This window comes from Corvus hawaiiensis, chromosome 3 (genome assembly GCF_020740725.1).
Source record: "Corvus hawaiiensis isolate bCorHaw1 chromosome 3, bCorHaw1.pri.cur, whole genome shotgun sequence".
In the NCBI taxonomy this organism is placed as follows: Eukaryota; Metazoa; Chordata; class Aves; order Passeriformes; family Corvidae; genus Corvus; species Corvus hawaiiensis.
Genome location: NC_063215.1, coordinates 2,167,598 through 2,188,917, shown reverse-complemented (window position 1 = coordinate 2,188,917; position 21,320 = coordinate 2,167,598). Strand labels below are relative to the sequence as shown.

The 21,320-nt window shown below is 48.2% G+C and overlaps 1 protein-coding gene across 5 annotated transcripts in view; it reads right to left on the bottom strand.

Annotated features, from left to right (window-relative positions):
• Positions 1-21,320, bottom strand: part of EXTL3 (exostosin like glycosyltransferase 3) — a 136,186-nt gene that overhangs the window by 26,039 nt on the left and 88,827 nt on the right. For all 5 annotated transcript variants that reach the window (XM_048296352.1, XM_048296351.1, XM_048296350.1 and 2 more), the window contains one exon: positions 1,525-4,149. In XM_048296352.1, the coding sequence (XP_048152309.1) occupies positions 1,525-3,672 (2,148 nt within the window). In that variant the 5' untranslated portion in view covers positions 3,673-4,149. The remainder of the gene's footprint in view (positions 1-1,524; positions 4,150-21,320) is intronic.

Genomic DNA, 21,320 nt, shown 5'->3' with positions numbered 1-21,320 from the left:
CCAACACACCCCTTCAGAAAGGACCTGGCAGAAGCTCTCCGTGATCCAGCCACTCCCCAGCACTTGGCCATGAGCACAGTGTCACCATCCACCGTCCCAAAGCAGGCACACGACAATTCTCTCCTCTGGAACCCCACAGTTCCCAACATTCCCTACAGCGCATCCCCCCCAGCGCGTGGCTCGAAGGTGACACGAAGCAACTCGAGTGTGTCAAGTCCCCGAAAAACCAGAGGGGCTCCAACACAACAGATGTACAGATGAGAGCCAGGTACAAAAAGCCATTACCCTCCATCAACAGAAACGTATTTTTCTTTCACAAATAACACCCATTAGCAACTCCAAGGAGAACAATCCCCGCTCCGAAGGAGGACGCGGTTTTTCAGCAGACACAATGCAAAGATTTTGTCGAATTCAGAGGTTCGAAAGGACTAATGTGAAAGATTATTTCGCAATTATCCAAGCAATTTTCCCTCCTCATTGTTCCTGGACCATAAGGGTTTTTAAATGTGAGCAGAAGGATTTATTCATCACAATAATAATAATAAAACGAAATATTAAATCAATGAATCTCTTTGCATGCAGCATAAAGCTTCCATTGCTATTAAGCTCAGGAGCATCCTGTCACATAAACCACACACAGTTTGTGTATTTAAGTACCATCTCCCTCTTTTATTTTCCCCTTCCCTAATTTGTAAGGCATTATCCTTCCATTTGTCCTCTAAACACAACCAGATTCAGACCACACAGTGTTAGTTCTTGTTAGTGGCTCTGCGCCCTTGCTCTCTTTATGAGGGGAGATTTACATTTAATATTCATTGTTAACAATGGCCAGTGAAGAAGGTTATGTTGGGATGACAGGGAAGTCCTAAAATAAATAAAAATTTAGGGAGAATTCACTCCTTACAAGTCAATACCTGAGTGAGTACATCTTCACAGGTCTGAAAATGAAGGCTGGCTTTTGAAGGTGTTGCTTCTTCAGTTTGGCCGGGGAAAAAAAATAATCAACCCAAATATACAGAAAACTCAGCTACAGCCTTGGGAGCATGGAAACTCTCACGGTCACGTCAGCCTTGGCTTGCAACTCCTTCTCTGCCACCCCTTGTGATACAAAGTGAGAGATGAGTTTTGAGGTCTTTGCAGTCAACACGAATTCAGTGGGTCCCTCTTCTGTTTTAATAAAAAATTCATCTGGCAAAGTGCAGAAGCAGTTACTACCTAGATATTTATAAGGTGTCAACTGTCCTCACAGGGAGGCACTTAAAGAGCCTAAGCAAAGATTTCCAGCAAGAAACAATCTTCAGCTCTAAGCATCAAAATTCATATTAGCCTCCACAAAAGCCATTCGTATTCCATGAGCGCTATATCCTGGCACCTCTTGTTTTTCTCCACTGATTAAAGTATCCAGACGAGGTACAGACACCTCCAACCATCCCCCAGGACTGAAGCTGAGCTGACACAGCCAACTCCAACACACAAATCCCACCACGAACAAGATCATTATAGATGTAGCTACATCTGTCTTACCATGATTGGGACGCCGATGTCTGGCCACAAGAGATCCTCGGAGGGAAGCTTGGGAGAGTTCCACACCACCACAACTTTATTTAAGTAGGGGAGACCATTGAGCCTTTCTAGGGAGTTCATCAACACTTCCTCCCGCTCGTAAGTCAACATCACCACCGTGAACTGCTCCCGCGGGACGTTGCCACCCAAAGCAGCCTGGAACTCCTTCCCAGAGCCACCTGCTCCTCCACCAATTGGTCGAAATCCAGTCCCAGACCCTAAAAATTTTGCTTCTGATGGTAAAATGGGGTCAAAGGGAGTGTAGGGGAAGAGGTGGAAAGGCCCCGGAGCAGAATTCCAATTCCTGTAGATATCCATTGCGGTGAGGGTGAAATTGCGGAGATATTTGGGAGATGCGTAGGGTGGTTCTGTTTCCACAGGCCCCAAGTCCAGGTCACCATTGTCTGCCATATTGGGGTCTGTACCAGCAGCTTTGCCAGACCGGTGGGGGATCTCCACAGCGGGTTCTTCTCGGATAGGAGCAGCCGGGATTTGGATTCGAGTCCTTATGATAGCTAAGACTGTGCTGAAGACGTTGTCGGAGGTGGAGAAGTAGGTTTCCCACAAGAAGCGGCCCTGCCTCCTCATGGCAAGGAGATCGTTGTCAGAAATGCTTCTCAGAAGGAAGTGCACTTCTGTGATACGTGGCTTTGGTATAATTAAGGCTGCCTCGTTCCACCGGATCACATCGTTGTAGGGTAGCTGAACTTGCTCTCCGAGAACCACTGGGATGGCCCCAACTTCCAGGGCCTCAAACAGTCTCATGGTACACCCTGCGGAGATCACTAAATGGGTGTCCCCGGGGGTGATGATCAGTGCAAAAGTAGAAAGCTTCAGTAGCTCTAGTCTGTCGTCCCTTTCTCCACACAGAGCCCACTCAGTGGGCAGACTCGCCTTAGGCTGGTTCTTACACGTGAACTCCACCAGAACAAAGTCCAGCTTGCTGTCCTGAACAGCCTTCAAGGTGGTGATGATCCGGTCATCGTAGTCGGCCGGGGCGTTGCCTTCGATCTCCTCTTCGAAAGAGCGAACCTCCTGCAAGCTGGATCGGAGAGACTCGATCTTCTCCCCCTGGAAACTGAACAGGTACTTACGCTTGACCGGCACCTGGGGCGGGATTTCCAGGAAGTTGGGCTCGGACATGGCGTGGACCAGGGGCGATACCACGATGTCAAACCCCGGTCGGTACTGGGTGTCGTAAAAGGTGGACTGGGCGATCATGGCACGCCCTGTGCTGATGTTGTAAATGAAGTTCTGAGTTTCCGACTTCCTCGATAGATTGATGATGAGATGGTTGTGTCCATCAGTCCTCCAATATGGCAAAGAGTGCAACTGTTGCTCTAGTTCAGTAGGTTTTGGCAATACGGGCTCTTGCATTTCCCCCACTAAAATTATATACACACAAGCAATATTTGCATTTTCAGTAACATAAACATTAGTTCTGACAGTCGCCTCAAAGGCCTGTTTAATTAAAGGGTCTAAGGAACTACCAAAAGGGTAATCGTCACTGTTGTAGACATAGACTGGAAAGCCAGACGTCAGCGGGCAGCGTGAGTAGTCAAAGCAGTTGTGCAGCCTGCAGTTCCTGTTGGATTTTGGCAGGGGGAAGGTCGCATCATCCTTGTCTGGCAGCAGCCGGATGGGCAAGGAGAGCTTAGGCTGGTTCTGAGCCATCAGCTCTTTGTAGGAATGCTCAGTCTGACTGATGACGTTCTTCAGCTGCAGCAGGTCCTGCTTGGCATTTTCAATGCTCTTCTTGCAGGCCTCGATCTTCAAGTTGAGCTTGGCGATCTCGCTGTTGAGCTCCTGCCGCTTGGCCTCGAGCTGGAGCAGCTCCTCGCTGACCGACTCGCGGATGCGGCACAGGTCCTGCACATGCTTCACCTCACACAGCTCGTTGCCGGTGCGGGGGCCAAAGATGCGCTTGCCGGCATCGTCCGCGTCGTCGATGGTGGTCAGGTAGTAGTGGGCAATGAGGGGGAAGAAAACGAGGATGATGAAGAGGGTGAAGCTAAGCCAGGTGAGCCGGATCCGACTGGACCACCTCAACACCCACGGCTGGCCTCCGTTCCCCACTCCCCCATTGCGCAACATCGTATAGCCAGTCATGAGTTCCAAAGTTGCCGCGCGCACAATCACGTTGGATCAGTAGCCATAACCAAAAGAGTTTTTACAGCAAGTCTCTCAAAAGGAAATGTTATTGTGCCTGCTTAACGAGAAGCCAATGGAAGGGGAATTTCATCTTCTTGCTGTGCCGGCGGCTCTTCCACGCTCGTTTTGCTGCAGGCACAACTTCTGATCCCGTTAGACTCGATCATTGACCTTCTCGCCCACCTCCAGCCCACCCCTGGTCCGCGGGCAACCTTTGCTGGAAGTGTCACAGCGTTGTCATGGTGATTCAAAGTCGCAACCGGCAGAAGAAAAGCACAGTGGGACCGAGCCAAACTCTACCACTGCTCCCGACATCCCGCATTACCATCCAATGAATATGCAGAGGCAGCAGCCATTGCGCAGAAGGAGCCAGAGGGGACTCAGAGCACTGTCAGTCTCTCTCATCGCTGCTGTGAGGGTGAAGCTCTGCCATTCCTACAAGAGAACAGTCAGAGTCAGGCAATGCAACCAAAACGACCCATTACTCACCTAGGACATTTAGATTTAAAACCAATTGTCCTCTCTCAAAAGAACAACCTCTGGGCTACCTGAGAAGGTGATGGGACCCATCAGATGTGGACACACAGCCTTCTCCAGGCACTCTGCTCTTCATTAGGGTTGTGCGGGGCTGCTCCAGACTACACAACCTCCTCAGCTCTGGACCTGGATCCCTGTTTTTCCCACCTGTAAGGCCCCCTCTCCTCACATCCAAACCAGAGGTGTTGACGTACACCTGCTCTCCCTGCCCGCCTCGCTGCGATCCCGGGACACAGCAGTGCTGGGAGTTTGTACTGCATAACTGAGCGTAATCGCCATTGTTCTGCTCCAGTGACTAGAGCTGATGAGGAATTTTTAGATGAAGTGTTTTGCTTTCATTTCCTGCTGGAAAATTTTGATTCATTGCATGAGAAAGTTTAAAGGGAACGCACTTGCCTTGGTTATGATTAACTGGCTGGCTGCATACGAGGGAATTTCTGGTCAACACTGGAAAAGTCTACACTGTACATCAAAGCAAAGATGCTGAAGTTAGGATCTGTTGGGAACCTGCTGGGAGAAATTCTTCCCTGTGAGGGTGGGGAGGCCTTGGCACAGGTTGTCCAGAGAAGCTGTAGCTGCCCCTGGATCCCTGGCAGTGTCCAAGGCCAGGTTGGATGGGGCTTGGAGCAGCCTGGACTAGTGGAAGGTGTCCCTGCCCATGGCAGGTAGAACTGGATGATTTTTAAGGTCCCTTCCCACCCAAACCATTCTGTTATTCCATGAAATTCAGCTCTGACTCTTAGCTCTAGGCCAGCAGATTTAAATCTAGGGCACATCAATATGCTGCCACTAGAAAATCTCTCTTCCCTTTTATTGGCATCCTCCAAGGTACTGAAGTTTCTGGGATATTCTTTCACACACTGGACTTCCCACATCACTGATGAATATAGAGCTGGGCTCAGCACCAGCTCCTTCACGGCCTCAAGAGAAGCTCATTCATTTCCATTTCAATTTTTAATTAGAGGAAAGTCATCCACGCTGGTGACGGTCATTTTTCACTAAATCTATTTAATGCCCCTCTCATCTACTCATCAAGAATTCCCAGAAAGAAGGTGAGGAAGCAAATCTCAGCTGAAAGAGAGATCTGGAAATGAGCCAAAGCAAAAAAGTTCATCTTAAAGCAGCAGAAAGAAGTCAGGAGGAATTTTCAGTGTTGTACTCAAGTGCACATCAGAGAAAATTAAGGGGAAATTTGATTTTAACCAGAAAAAATCATCATGAAGAGGGGAAATATGTGGGGTAATAAAGCACAATCCCTAGGCCTGTTGTTACACAGACATTTGTTGCCACTAACTTAACACCCCGTGATTAAATGGGATTTCCATCCCCCCCACCAATGTGACTCACAACCCAGTTGCACAGCAGAATGGGCACTTAAAACTAAGGCAGTTTTTAAATTCATGACATTGGCAAAGAGCAGTGGTGTGGATCTCGGAAAGCCAGGAGGATAAAGGGGCTAAAAAGTCAGCAAAAGGCTAAATCAGCTTTCTTAGATCTTGGCAGCACATGGCTGTGGGCAGATGGGAGGTTCCGGCCTCTGGGACTGCTCTGCCCAGCAGCAGGATTTTAGCAGGCACCAACATGTAACTGAAGGCAATAATAATAATAATAATAATAATAATAATAATAACAATATTAATAACAACAACAACAATAATAATAATAACAATATTAAAATATTTTATTTGATTTTATTTTGTTTTTCTTTCTTTTTCCCCCCTTTTCAAGCTCTCTGCAGGAAGTGAAGCTCATGCTCTGTGTGTGTGTGCCAGTCCTAGCCATTTCAACCTGGTCTCACAGGGGCTGCAAAGATCCTCCAGTTGCCACCAGTTTTCTGCAAACAGCTGGCCAGGAGATTGAGCTGCCCTAATAAAGCTTTTCCTGAGGGAAATGCCAAAGCACACACTTACTTGAACATCACAGAATCTAAAAATCAGCTTAACTTCAAGGCACACGTGGGGAAAACAAGCTTTGCTTGGGTTTTTTGTTTGGGGGTGCCATGGGATAAGTGGGGTCTTAAATGTGGACACATGGACACATTGCTTTGGGCTGGTCAGAAAAAACTGCAGCCTCAAAGGTGAGACTGCATCAAAATCTTATTCCTTTGTGGTTACTTTGCCCATTAATAAGCCATAAACAGTAATGAAATGGCAAACTGGACTCTAAAATGGCAACTGGGGTCCTTGAAAAGCCAAATCCATCACCCCACAACTGATCCTCTGCAGCTGTTCTGCCACCTAATCCTTCCAGTGGCTCCTCTGGTCCTTCCCTTCCTTGACACAGAACAAAATTCATACTCCTCACCTCAAAATATGGGTTGTGAATTAAAAATATCCGTATGCTCAGAAGCCTGAGGTTGCCAATGTGACTCCATCGCTCTCCTGGAAAACACCACATGGGTAAGGCCAGGGCAGGCTGAGGAGGGATTTAAAATGCACCACACATGGCTTGGGATTAGTTAAAAGTACGGACTGTCAGTATGAAATATGTGCTGGTGATAAAATGAGCACTTTAGACACACTCCTGGACTCTTCTTCACTATAAAGACTTTATTTCTCATCAACTCAATAGAGCCTGAGGTTGTCACACGTTGCCATTAGGACTTATAAAAAAAAAAGACAAAGTAAAAACCCAATCCGTGGTTTTTTAGTTTTCAGAAAGAGAGATTTCAGGGCTGCATTTATCAGCCCTGGGGAAAAAGGCTGCTGATTCCCATCGTTCCCGAAAAGAAATCTGGGAGGAGGAGAAGCAGGAGAGTTGCTGAGCTTTCCAGCCAACTCATCCCTCTCACTCCCAAGCACTATTTAGTTCTTTAAACTTATCAAGTGTCATGAAAACTCTTGTTGATGTTATAGCACAATGTTGCTGCCTGATGGAGCTAATTACATACACACAGAAAGAGGCAGGAAGAGCTCTTGGGAGATTAGAAGATCAATAATTATCAGAGCCTCTTCCCAAATGCCAACCTGACTGAATTCTCAGGCACGACAGGTTTGCACACTGCAGCTCCTTCTGCCATGAAACTCAGCTGCTCAGAGCACATTGTCAAAGCTCAGGTTGCATTCCCTGAGCTTCCCTCAGCTCCACAGCAGGCACTCCTCGTGCCAGTGAAGTTACGGGAATACCTGAGGTTCTCCCTCATTTTGCATTTCTGGAAATAACCCGGCTGGTCTGATCTGTGAGTGTTTGTGGAGTCATTACTCTGCAACTGTTCAAAAACCTGACCGCACCTGCTCCTCCCTGCTGACACCTCTGTTATCCATCTCCCTATAAAATTAGGGAAGTACTGCTCCTTTCTCAGCATATTTGTGAACAGAGCCTGGGAATTTTAAACTTATGGTCCTTCAGAGCTCAGCAGAGCAACGCATAACCATGAGGCCGAACATGGTGGCACAGACTGCACTGTGGAGAGGAAAACCCACAGGGATCCTGCACCTGCTAAATCAGAGTTCCCAAGCTCTATCTGTGTGCATCCATACTCACTTTCCTTATGGAATCAGGGGTCTGCAGTGTTGTTATCCACAAAGTTCTGGTGTGCTGCTCTCCATGGAGAACAAACCCACCTCTGCCACACCAGCTCCCTCCTGGCAAATGGGGAAGGATCTCAGGGAGTGTGGAAGTGGCTCCTGTGCTTTATCTGTCCAGGCTTGGAGAGACAGCTTCTATTGCAAAGTCTCTCTTTCACCAGCACTAGAAATGAAGTCAAAGAGAGAAAATAAAAATACAGCGTGTTCCCCCCTTCAGAACAGGGTGCACCGGAAGAAAACAAACTTCAAACAACCCTTCAGCAATGATAACTTTCTACTTCCTAATGCTTTCAAAGGGAAGGATTACATCCCAAATCTCCAATCACTTTGGGAACAGGAGCAGTTGAACAAGGAGAATAAAACTATCAGGTACACGCTTTAAGGTACAATTGGTTGGGAGCAGATCCTTCAAAGCAGCAGATGGACAATTCACTCTGAAATGCTTTGCATGCAGCAGCCTTTGGGATCATCCCGAGGGATTTGTACCATCTCCAGAGCTCACAGGTACAGAGCAATTCTCCCAGGCTGAGATCAATGCTGTTACAGGCACAGGTAAAAGGTCCTGTAACCTGGAAATTCCAGGGATAAACTGCATCCCTGGCTTTAGGGAGTTTCATCTAAACCAAGGAACATCCAGCACGTTTGCAGCTCCATGCAGAGCCCAACCTGCTTCCAGCCCTGTTCCTCATCCACATGGGCATGTGCGGGGTAAAGGGATCCTGGAAAAACGCTCCAAGAGCCCCTCTATGTGCTCACTCTGGAAAAGTAGGAAACCACACGTGCTGAAGAAGGCAGTGGCTTTAGAAGTGGCACTTTGAGCCCTCAAAGGGCCTCCAATATCTTTTGAGAGCTCTTTTCCACCCCAAGTTCCTGGGGAAGAAGGGTGCTCACTCCTGTCACCATGGCACACAAGTGATGCTCTCCTCTGCCCTTCCAGCTGCAGGAAATGATGAGGGAAGAAGCAGGAAGAGCCAACAGATCAATACTGGCTCTGAGCCTGGTGTCACCAGCAGAATTCTGGGGCTTTGGATCATGGACTGGTTTACACCACACCAGGTCTGGGGGCAACAGATGGGGTTCAGCTGTTTCAAAGAGGGAAAAGGATCATCCTGCAGGAGTTAGGAGGGCTCAGAGAAAGAGCTTTAAACTGGATTTGAAGGAGGATAGAAGAGGCCAAAAGATATCCAAAACTCGCTGGACAATGCCCAGGTTCAGAGACCTCCCGAGGTCCCTTCTCACCAAAATGACTGTATGACTCTGTGTCCAGGCTGCCAGGTGACTGCAATTCAGAAATGTGAGGAGAAACCCGCAGTCAGGATGTACTGGGCCTGCATCCAGCTCCAACACTGCCTCTCTCCAGCACCCAGGGGAATCCAGGCATGCCCACGCCCCTGACCTTCATCCCTCTCTCCACAAAGCAAACGTGACCTCAAACGCTTCAAAGCAGACGAGTGAAGAATTGAGTCTGGCTCTCAGCTTTGTGCTCCCATCTGGGCATGGGGACAAGATCATGCTCCAGAAGATGCTCAGTATGGAGAAAATACAGAAACCTCTTCCCCAGGTGCTCGCAGGAACCTGAGCTCTGCCCTCTGCCAAAGGCTCACAGGCTGTCCCTGCTCCTCGGCCGAGCTCAGCCAAGTGCTTCACAAACGCTCATTTATTCTGATGAAATCCTGGAGACAAGAAAACCACATCCCGTTCTCAGAGAGCAGGTAATGGAGGTGTGGAAAAACAACTTGCCCAAGGTCACTTGAGAAGCCGTGCCAGCTTGGGATTCACTCCACATCTCCTTGTCCTATCTGCAAGATCATCCATCTTCCCAGCCTGCCTTCTTCCAGTGGTTTCCTTCAGCAGTGCCTTTCTGCTTTTTGCATAATGCATTGTGAAATCTACTTTACATATAGAGCTTTTAGTTCTTAAATTTATTATTTAGTGTTGTTTTCTGGTAATAAACCAGTCACAGTGTTCTTTATTTATTCTTCCAGGCCGTACACAAGCACTTCTCCGCTCAAAGGAACATCCAGCTTAGGAGCAAATCCTTCTGTGTCCTGTGGGATGGAGTGGCAGAGCATCCTGGATGCAAAGTTCACCCCTCTCCTCTCCAAAGCTCTGAGCAAGGGACCACAGGGCAGAGTTTCCCAAACTGGAAAATCCCTACAACCACAGGGGCTGATGCTGCAGTGCTCACCACATTCCTGGTTACAAAGTGCTAAAGATATTTTGGGACGTGGGAAGCAAACCGAGGATACTCCAGGATGCAGTGGCACAAGCTTTTACTCGTTTCTAAAGGGGATAAATTAGGTGTGGGAGGAAGCAAAGGCTCTCTTTGCTTTTACCTTGAAGTAATTAATGAACAAGAACTCTCCTGAGGCAAAACCACAGTCAAGAGACAGGCACTCCACATCACACGAGAGAAGCATGAAGAGGTCAACTCCAGGCAGGAAGAGAGGGTTGGTTTCCCAAACACTGAGACAGCTCAAATCCTTGGTATTCTTTGTGGCTCCAGCCCCAGATAGCTCAGGCACGTTATTTTCCCCAAGGCAAAACCACAAGCCTCTCTCACCTCCCTAAAACACCCTCATCGATGCTTCCACAGCAGGAAATAACCACGTGGCAGGTTCAGGCTCCTGCTCCCTGACAGAAGCTTCAGGTCATAATTAAGCATGAATTTAAAAGTTTCATTGTCCTGGGTGAGTTATAAGGAAAAGGAAATAACTGCCTGAAAAGCACAGATACACACAGACTGTTTAACAGCATCGCACTCAGCAGGGTGGGTCTCTGTGGAAAATAATCTATCTGAGTGGATTTTATGGAAAATTTGCTCCTTTCCTGCATGCAGGGAATAAACCAGATCTGGAGACTGAGCACCTGCATTGAGAGGCCTCTAACAAACATGAAATCACACAGATGGTTTCTTGTGCACCTCAGAGGGCAAGGAGGCAGCTCAGCACTGAGTCCTCACAACCCAGGGACACCGGGAAGTTCACATCCAGGGAAAGCCAACAGAAACCTGGGAACACTGGCTGCTACACCTGAGCAAGGCTCAGTGACATTCAGCGGTCCACGTGGCCAAATTAACCAACTCCAAATGTACCTTCCCTCCTGTAACAGCTCCTTCACCTGCTCCCATGTTATCCCATCCCTGCTGTTGCGTCCAGCTCCAGCTCCTCCCTCCTCTCAGATGCACGGGGTGGGCACCCGCCCACAGCCTCATTAGCAAGCTGAGGGACTTTTGCACTTTTTGGAGATGCTTCATCACCACCTAAATGGGAGCTGTCCTGCTGCAGACAGCCTGCTCAATCACACCAAAAAATTAAATCACCTGATGTGTTGGATCACCCATGTTTCTACAGCAGGTGGGTTCTTATCCCACACAGTTCATTGCAAAGCAAGCTGGAAATTCAAATCACAGAATGGTCTGGGTTGGAAGGAACCTTAGAGATCATCCCACGTCAAGGACACCTTCCACTAGCCCAGGCTGATCCAAGCCCTGTCCAACCTGGCCTTGGACACTGCCAGGGATCCAGGAGCAGCCACAGCTTCTCTGGGCACCCTGTGCCAGGGCCTCGCCTCCCTCACAACCAAGAATTCCTTCCCAATATCCCATCCATCCCTGTCCTCTGGCAGTGGGAAGCCATTCCCTGTGTCCTGTCCCTCCATGCCTTGTCCCAAGTCCCTCTCCAGCTCTCCTGGAGCCCCTTTAGGCACTGGAAGGGGCTCTGAGGTCTCACTGGAGCCTTCTCTTCTCCAGGTGAACACCCCCAGCTCTCCCAGCCTGGCTCCAGAGCAGAGGGGCTCCAGCCCTTGGAGTATCTCTGTATATCTACATTTCTCCCCCCTGAGAAAAGCTGAGACAGGGCTTGGAGCAACCTGGGGTAGGGGAAGGTGTCTCTGTCCAGGGCAGGGGGTGGAACGAGATTGTCTTTAAGGTCCTTTCAACCCAAACTATTCTGGGATTCTCTAAAACCTAAAGAAGGTCCCTGCAGGACACTCCACCACACAGGACGTGCAGATGTGGACGTGGCCAAATACTTCAAAACACACCGAGGAGACAGAACACAGCACACGAGGGTTGTGTGTGCGTATAATGAAGTCATTAACCAGCAGCAGAGTGGATGATAGGAGATAAGCAGCAGCACAATCCATGCTAATTAAATTCCTGCAAAGCGCCGCCGCCGCTTGGATTTGGGATGCTGGATCATCTGACACACGCTGTGCTCTGTCTTGTCACTGGTGCCCAGTGCTTCCCTTGCAAGACATCACAAAGAAACACAACAAAAAAAGCTCTCCTCAAGCTGTCTCTGGCTGGAGAAGACCGACACAGGCAGTCCTTGGAAAAGGCAGGATGGGAGATGGCAAACTCCACTCAGCACGTGCATCCAGCGTGGAGACTGCTCCTACCCAAATGGGAAGGTAGAAAATATCCAGAAAATGCTGCGGGGCAGATGTAGCAATAACAGACCAGTTAGGAAGGGCAAAGTGACACCGTTGTGTTTATTGGAGGGCTAAAAGAGAGGTCAGGGCAAAAAGGGATCCAAGGAACTTGATCAGAGCTGGAGGTGAAGGAAGGAATTAACTTTTCAGCTGCACAAGGTAGATTCAATCACTGAGCGAAATGAGATGCGTTTTGGAAAGCCATGTGTTATAAAAGTTAAGCTGAGGGTTAGACTGAGCCTGCCTAGAAATAAATAGCTCAATTTAAGACCTACGCACCAAATATTTAATAATGCAGCATCGACCAAAGGCGGTCTCTGCTCTGGAGCAGCACCCTCCTGCCCCAGCCCTGTGCTTGTGCTTCACACCTCTGTGACGGCCACTTCTGGGAAATGCTCAAGCATCCTTCCAAGTCAGAGGTGATTCTGCCTGCTCTCAGGGCGGGGAACTCAGGGATATCAAGAAGAATAGAGCAGGACTCTCAGTTTAAGGGCTGCAAACTTAATGAGCAAACACAGCACTTCTTTTGACCTCAAAAATTACTTTTTAGGATAAAAGTGAGGCCTTAAAATAAAAAAAGCGTGATGAAATGCTTCAACCAACAGCACTACTGCATGGAGCCTCTTCCTTAGCATCCCAGAGCAGATGTGCTGCACTCAAAATGTCTTTGTCTATTAAAACTGTGTCAGCTTCAGAGACTCCAAAACTCCCTGTGGCATAAACAGAATTTCTAATGAACAGCTGCAGGATACAGGAGTGGCCGCACAAAATGCAGCTGCTGAGATCGTTTTCTTTGCCCCCCTCTCTCACCAGCTTTTGCCTGCTGTCCAAATCCCACTTTCACCCGTTTGGGTCTCTCCTGTCCTCCCTCTCCCCTCCTCAGTGAGGCTCTGCTGCCTCACTGTTCCTTCTGCCCCCTCCACACATCTCCTGGTCCCACAGAGCCCTCAACCTCTCTCCTGCTGGAGTTTTGCTGCTGCTTTCCCTTCTCACACCAAGGAAGTGCAAAAGGGACAAATTAAGGAGAAAAACGTTCTCGTGCCAAACCCTGAAATTCCACAGAACAAGAGCAATCCTCAGGGAAGGATTTATCCTGAGAAAATTGAAACTCACTAATAGATTTTTTAGCTTCCACGCTGCCTTCCAGGCCAAGGCACCAAAGCATGACTCCTTGTGTGAGCTGGGGGAGCGTTTTTTAAATGCCTTTGAAACCCAAAACCTGTCAAGCTTAAAGCCTGGTCCAAATGCACTCCCCAGCTGCTCTCCCGAACCTAATGGTGTCCTCTTAGCTGGAGAAAGAGCTGGAATGATTTTTAATTTAGTCAGGGGCTTGTAATGGCCCTGCAATGCTCAGCACTGTATTTTGCAAAAAATATCTGTGGTGTCAATGTGCCCCCACAAGTTCTGGGAAGAGCAGCACAAATGAAGCTGAATTCTCACTGTTTGATGCCTTCTGTTTTCCATGGGGTTCTCCAGGATCCCATAGAGAGCCTCACTTCCCTATTTTCAGACCATTTATACAGAGTTAATGCTTTGGTGAGCTCCATCCCTCAAATTTGAGTGCAAACAGCTGATGGATTCAACAGTTACTGGAAGACTAATGGGTAACAGCAGATGCCAAAGCCCTGCTTTATTAGAACCCTCTGACAACATTAAAGAGCATCTAATGCTAAGCAATGTGTCTTTCTAAGGAAATTTTTATTAACTGGTATCAAATATGAAAGCCAGTTTAATACCTTGTGGCTTTGAGACAATCTGTCTGCTGCAATCACACCAAGTCCAAATGCTTCAGCCACGAGTGGTGAGACTGGTGCTGTCAGCGAGCCCCTCAAAGCAGCCAAGTTTTTGCAGAGTTAATGGTCTAACAGCTTCCCTGGACTGGGAGCAAGATGTGCAGGACAGAGCTGGTTCACAGGGCTTTGAATAGTTCACATCACTAATGCATGTCCATGGCCAGGAGGGAGAATTCCCAGAGAAACCATGGACATTGTGGATACACTCTGCACTCCAGACATCACCCAAATAACCCTCACCATATAAACCCACCTGCCTGCCCGCAGCACAGTGTGGAGGGAATCCAAATGTCAGCAGAGAGGGCACGTTCGGGAAGGCTGGAGCTCCTTTAGCTCCCAAATACTCCAGGCAGGAATCTCCGACACACAGCAGCTATTTTTGTAGGGAAGAGGGGCCAAATGTCCTCGGAGCAGCTCAAAAAGTGGGCAGTGGGCCACAGTGGCAGCACAAGGCTCATGCAAATGAAGGAGCTGCTTCCAACACAAGCTGCTGTCTCCCAGCCATCATCCCAAAGATCAGGCTGGTTCCAACTCATGGAACCGGTTCCAACTCACTTCAGGGACCGTTTGGAAAATAGATGCTGAGAGGTGCTAATGGATGAGGAAGCCACAAATGCCTCTTCTGGCCATTCACATCAGTCATTACGGACAGAAGAGCCAGCCTCAGCATCTCAAGCTGTGCCATCTCATTCCCATCTCAGTGGCTGGAGCCATGAATGGCTCCAATCACACAAAATTTCCCTGAGGCACAGCAGAGCTCTCTCCCTTTCAGCCTCACACCATCCCAGGCTGCACTAGAGAGTGAGTTTGCTGTTGCCACCCTCTGCACAAAGGCTGCTTGTGGCCAGAATAAACACCTGATGGCCAGCCAGGAGAAGGGGAGCCATTCCCAGAGGCTGGGAAAGCTACTGGCAAACACAGCCTTCAACACAGCCACCAGCTCCACTGTGAACATGCCACACGGACAGACACAAAGGCATCAGCCTGGAACAAAGTCATTAAGATGGGCACAAAATTCACAACTCAATTTGGCCTCTGTAGAGAATCAAAAAAAAATATTAAGGAAGCACTAGGATGGCTGTATTAGATCAAGCCAATGATCCGTTCACTTCAGCCCCTCACTCCTCAGTGCTCATTTCCAGCTGCTTTGGTGTAAAATAACCATAAATCACAGCCATGGAACAGTTTATTCAGGACAATTTCTCCCGAACCATTAACAAACAGGAGTTGTAGGAGCCCTTGAAGAACAGCAGCTGTCCACCAAAATGCCTGTTTTGAAGCAACTGACCACAAACATTCTCAATAGTACAGAGTCTGAGCTGTTAAAAAAAAAAAGGGGGGGGGGGGGGAAGAAAAGGAAAAACACACCAAGCACTCGGTTTCACAGCTTCCTGCAGCAGCAACTTCCACAGATGAGCTCTGCAAGTTGCCCAGAGAAGCTGTGGCTGACCCTGGATCCCTGGAAGTGTCCATGGCCAGGCTGGACAGGGCTTGGAGCAAGCTGGGATAGTGGAAGGTGTCCCCGCCCTTGGCAGGGGTTGGAATGAGATGAGCTTTAAGTTCCTTTCCCACAAAAACCATTCTGGAATTTTAAGGGATTTCCTTTCACCAGCTTTAAACCCAACGCCTCCTGATTCAGTCCCTGCCCCCTTCTCCAGCATTACACACATCCATGGGGACAGGAATGACACAACTCACACCCAGCTCACAGCAGATCCAAAGGAACAAGTCCCAAAGCCACCACCAGAACAAGAAGTGCCACCTTACCTTCTCTAAGCTGCCTGACATCCCACCACATGCTCCTCTCTGCACTAGGCAGGATAAACCTTTTCAATCCTGGCAGCCAGCAGAGTTGGCAGGGAAGCAGAAATACAAGGATCCTACTGCCAAGGGATAATTTCAGCACAAATCTGCACTTCTGCTATTGTCTCCCCTTCCCTGATGGACACCCTGCTTCTCCAGCACACTCCTTTTGTGGAGCAGCCCTCCCTCTCTTTTATCCAACGTCCTCTCTAACATCTTTGTTCTGTTCCCATTCCACTCATTTCCCAAATTTGTGCCTAGTTTCCTCTTTTTTTTTTTAATTGCTCTCAATATGTCACTCTATATTAGTCAACAGCAGATTTATTTAAACGTGTCAATGCTGTTGCTTAGCAGATCTGACTGTGCTTTACCATTTCAGCCTCCTTCAGAATCACATGTTTCCCTTCCCAGAGCTCCCCAGCATGTTTGGATCACCAGGAAGTTTGAGGAAAACAAAATTAAGTCCGATTCTAAAGGCAGGCCGCTGCCTGGGAAAGCTTCAAAAAAACAAAAAAACACCTCCAAAAACAACCAAGAAGAGGAATTCTACCAAAAAACCCACATGGTTTTGTTTCTCAGTTAGGAAGCAGCACCAGATGCTGGTTTTCTTCCATTTTCTACCTTTTACTCATGAGTTTCAATAGGAGCCCATCAAGTAAATGACGATCCAGAGCTTTGGAAAGGGTCTGATACTGAGCCAGTATCAGCTTTCCCCTGCAACAGCTAATTTTAGGAAATGGCCTTCAACCACTCTATAAAAGGCTGGGAACACCCAGGTGAGAGCATGTTCTGACCTTTGAAATTAGATTTGGGTCTTTCCTGAGGCAGAAAGAGAAGATAATGTGCAGCTAAATCCCCCCACAGGAGGATTTCTGCTCAGGCTCTCCAGCAGCAATGGTGTTGATTTGGTCATTGCTCCCCAGATTCCAACTTGCACATTCACAGCCAAGTGACTGGAGAATCCAGTGGGTCCAAGCAGCATCAGCTCCACACACAAACTGTGGCACAGCTGTCCCAAAATGCTTATGGAATCATGGGATCACAGAATCATTAAGGTCGGAAAAGCCCTCTGAGATCACTGAGTCCAACTATCAACCCAGCGCTGCCAAGCCCACCCTAAACCGTGTCCCCAAAGGACAAAATTGTCCATGGAAAGGACTAAGCAACACCAAGAAAACATCATCCTTCTGCAATCCTCTGAAGCAGGATAGTCCCAAGCCAACTCCCAAGAGCACCCCAAACCTGCTGTGTGGCCACTGACAGATGCCAAGTCTCCTGCACGTCCATCAAGGGCTCCACCTGTGGGATCATCTCCATGGCTTGGCTCCACTCCAGGTGCACTTCCCATGTTGCCCCTAAGCCAACCTCATCTTCTGCCCCAAAATCTCCAGCTCAACCATCACCCTGAATCCCAGAATCCCAGACTGGTTTGGCTTGGAAAAGACTTTAAGGCTCGTCTCATTCCAGCCCCTGCCACAGGCAGGGATGCCACTCACTAGATCAGGTTGCTCAGGGCCCCATCCAACCTGGCCTAGGGGGAATTAAATCCCAGAAACTGATGCCATCAACAGAGTCTCCAGCAGCTGCTGATTCCACATTCAGAGTGCAGATCACATCCAAGAGATCAGGTTCACAACCTTGGGAACCGATACCACAACCTGAGACAGCCCAGCCGAAGACAAATCCCGCAGCAGGAGCTGCCAGAACGGCTTCTGATGGCTTTCCAAAAATAACCCAGCCCCCTTTCCACGGTGCCTGATGTCCATTTACTTACAGCCACCTAAAAATAGCCCTTCCCATTCGGATCGATGACGGGAGCTGACAGAAGTGAAAGGAGCTCATCACTCCACACACACAGGACTAAAGGAGATAAAATACTTTGGAAATGCAGCGTAGGGAACAATCCCGCTCTGGCCCCGAGACAGCCAGCTGGATGGGACTAATGATTCTTCTCCAGCACCAGCTGTGATTGAATTTATTTCCATTTGGTGTGATTAAAGAGACAGATAAAAGGGAGAACAAAAAGTCCAAGATTTCAAAAGACACTAAAAATAAAATAGTTTGTGTGAGCTTGGCACCCTACCTTGACAATTTTTATACGTATCAGCCAAGTTCAATAACCCAAAAGGAAGACACAAATAGTCTATAGGTGGGGAAACCAAGGCATGGAAATGTTAAAATACCAATTCAATCATCAATAAAATCAACAGCAGGAACAGGTTGAAAGGGCAGGCGCTCCTGAGGCACCTGCCTGTATCCATGCCCTAAGATCCCTCTGTATTTACTCTTCATGGAGCCATTGTAATTGTTTCCATTGCCTGGCAAGTGCAAATCGATGCTGAGGAGTTCAGTGGCTCCTCACGACGAGTTCCAGTCCATTTAGCTGATCAAAGGGAGCCGCTTTGCCGAGCCCGTTCGCACCTCGCAGGGAAAAGGCACTTCCTCAAAATTCAAACGTACAACTTCAGCAGCAGGAGGCCTGAAATTAATCCCTTTATTTAAACATTAACAACTTTAAGTGTCTCTAAGCAGTTGTAAAGGCTTTATTAGAGAAGACAGAGAAAGGCTGTGAGCAGCCAAGTCAAGAGGAAGCCAAGGTTATCTGCACTCACCTTCCAGGTATTAATTTTGACAACAAACTCACTCTGCAGTGTCTGTACCTGGAAAAAAGGACAGCAACACCTTGCTGCCAGCTGAAGCTGTGGGCAGGGATGGATGGAGCAAATCCTCCCAGAATCCATTCCCATGGCCATGAAGGGTAAGATGTGCTGTGGGCAAACTGAACCACATCGATTTGTCTTCTGAAACCGAGTGACCTCCTTGGCAGATGTTCATTACCTTGACAGCAGCACGGTTTCTGATGTAGTCTCCTGTGTGGATATTCAGTAGGAAAGCAAATGACTGGAACAGGAGCCTAGAGAGCTGATGGACCCTCCAGCTCAGCACAGTCAAACCTCAACTGCACAAAGCCTTGAGCAATCTCATCTACCTTTGCCATAAGCAGGACATTGAATTAGAGACTTCCAAAGATCCCTTCCAACCTCATTTATTCTACAATTCAAAGAAATGCCAGAGAGAAGCTGCAAGCCTTTCCTGGAGACATCTGAACTAGATAAAGTTGTAATGTATAATAAAAACAACTCTTTGTAAGCTTTTCATTGAATGTATGAGCTGGTGGCAGCGAGGAGCCTCCCAGCACACTGTGCTTCCCTCACTCTAGCATTTACCTCTGGACACAGGAACACATCTCTTCAGTTAAGACACAAATACCTCTCTCACACTAAAATTCAAGGTGTTTTAGTGGCATTGTAGGACTTAATACTTGTAGGAGGTGATTAAACATTCATGAGAGCAAGACTGTGAGATTAAATGGGTTGGGCTGACATTAAAAGACATTTTATGGGACAGCCTTTTAAGGACCAGCTCTCTGCTCAAACACTACACAATCGTTTCCCCAAATCCTTTCGTGTATCCAACATGCAGAGAGATACACAAGGTGTGCACATCCCACCCTGGATCCTGTCTGGTTGCTGTAGTGGGAGAAAAAAAGCATGGATTAGATGCTGTCTGAATTGCAGGTGTCACCAGGTTTGGCATTGTTTTTTAATGCCTCCCTGTTACCGGAAAGTAACTATTGAGTTTCACCGAAGTCAAAAGCTCCTCTCAGGTTCGTTTTCCTTTCAGCTGCTCCAACACCTGTCTTGCCAAAATCCATTGAAGACAAAATCTATAGTTCCTATGATTCACATTTTGGAATGGTTCCAAATGCAAAGGTTTCACCTTTAATACACTCTCGCAAGGCACACAGCAATCTCCCTGACTTTGCTGGTCCTGATCCAGATGGAAAAAAAAACCCAAAGCACAAGCCAGTGTTTTTGCTGACCAGGATTACCTGACTTAGTATCAGCAGCCTTCAAGGACATGGTCTAACACACCCGAGTGGAAATCACCAGTGCTGGATGCAGTTCCCTTAAATCCTCTAAGCCTCTGCTTCTCTGCTGGAACAGCTAACTGCTGATAAACTCACTTTTAGACTATTTTCATAAAACTGAAGGTCAGCAAATGATTTGGTAATTAAATCTGTCACATAATTCTCAGCCTGATGTGTAACTCAAGCCAACTCCAGTGAGCAGAGTGGCAGGCAGGGTCGGCTGCCTGTCTGGAGGTGTGACAAGGCTGTGGGGTCACCAGGCCTTGGTGACAGATTCCTCAGAGCCACATCTTGCAGCAAGCTGTGTTTTGCAGCCTCTCCAAGCCCTGCCTACCCCACACCCACTTCTGCAGAGTTTGTCCATGTTTAGTGACACGTTCTTGCTTTGGTGGATCCCTTGGCTCTGGACAAGTCATCCTCCAGCAGCTCAGAAGTCGCCCCTTGCCCGGGGTGGCTTTGCAGATGAAGGGTGAGAAGTTGCACTGATCAATTCCCAGGGTCTAAAATGCTCCTGACTCTTTTCAAAGTCACTGAAGAAACATAACAATCCTGCCCCCAAAAAAGTCTCTGAACTGGGGAGGTTGTTCTGTTTTCAACCAGAGGAGGGCAACCACACACGTTCACAACAGGCAGCATCCTACTGCCGGATACAGACAAGTGCACTTTATTCCCATTCCCAGCCACCAGAAGAGTTGTTTTATCTTTCCCATTCTGCCTGATTTATGTCTGTTCCCTTCCTTGTGATATTTAAAGAACATCTCCCAGTAGAATCACAGAATGGTTTGTGTGGGAAAGGACCTTAAAGCTCATCCAGTGCCACCCCCTGCCATGGGCAGGGACACCTCCCACTATCCCACGTTGCTCCAAGCCCTGTCCAACCTGGCCTTGGACATTTCCAGGGATCCAGGGGCAGCCACAGCTTCTCTGGGCACCCTGTGCCAAGGCCTCACCACATTCTGAGTAAAGAATTTCTTCCTGAAATCCAACCTAACTCTGCCCTGTGGCAGTTTAAAGTAGCAGAGTATATTCCCCTGCTAAAGAGAATTCCTCATTCCCCCTGCTCAGCAGCAATTCCAGCAGCCAGATCCAGAACCCATCGAGCTTGGCCCAACTGTGTGTGCCACTGACCTACAGAGAATTCATCAGTCCCAGCTGGAAAGTTGGGCACTGGGAGCAAGGAAACTGCTTGTGACGTGGCTAAAAATAGCAAAGGGACCGCGGATATTTTCTCCCTCTTGTACTCCTGCCTGCCCTGCTCGCACAAACCCTTTGGAGACTGGATCAGGCTGTGCTGATGCTCTCCCACCAAGTTTGAATCATGAGATGGACGTGAAAGGGTCTGTCCAGGAGAGCACAACCACCCTAACTTTTATATCTTGAGGCAGAATATCCTGCAAGTAACGCCATTCCTCAGCATTTAGCTGGAAAACCCAGGGAAAGGCACGAGTTTGTGGGAGAGGCACCGGGTGACAGCTCTTCACCCTCTCCTCTCTTCCTGTGGACAATTCAACAGCACAAGGCACTGAAGTTACAGGATGAGACACAGGGATTCACTCAGTACACAAAATGGAAATTCAACAA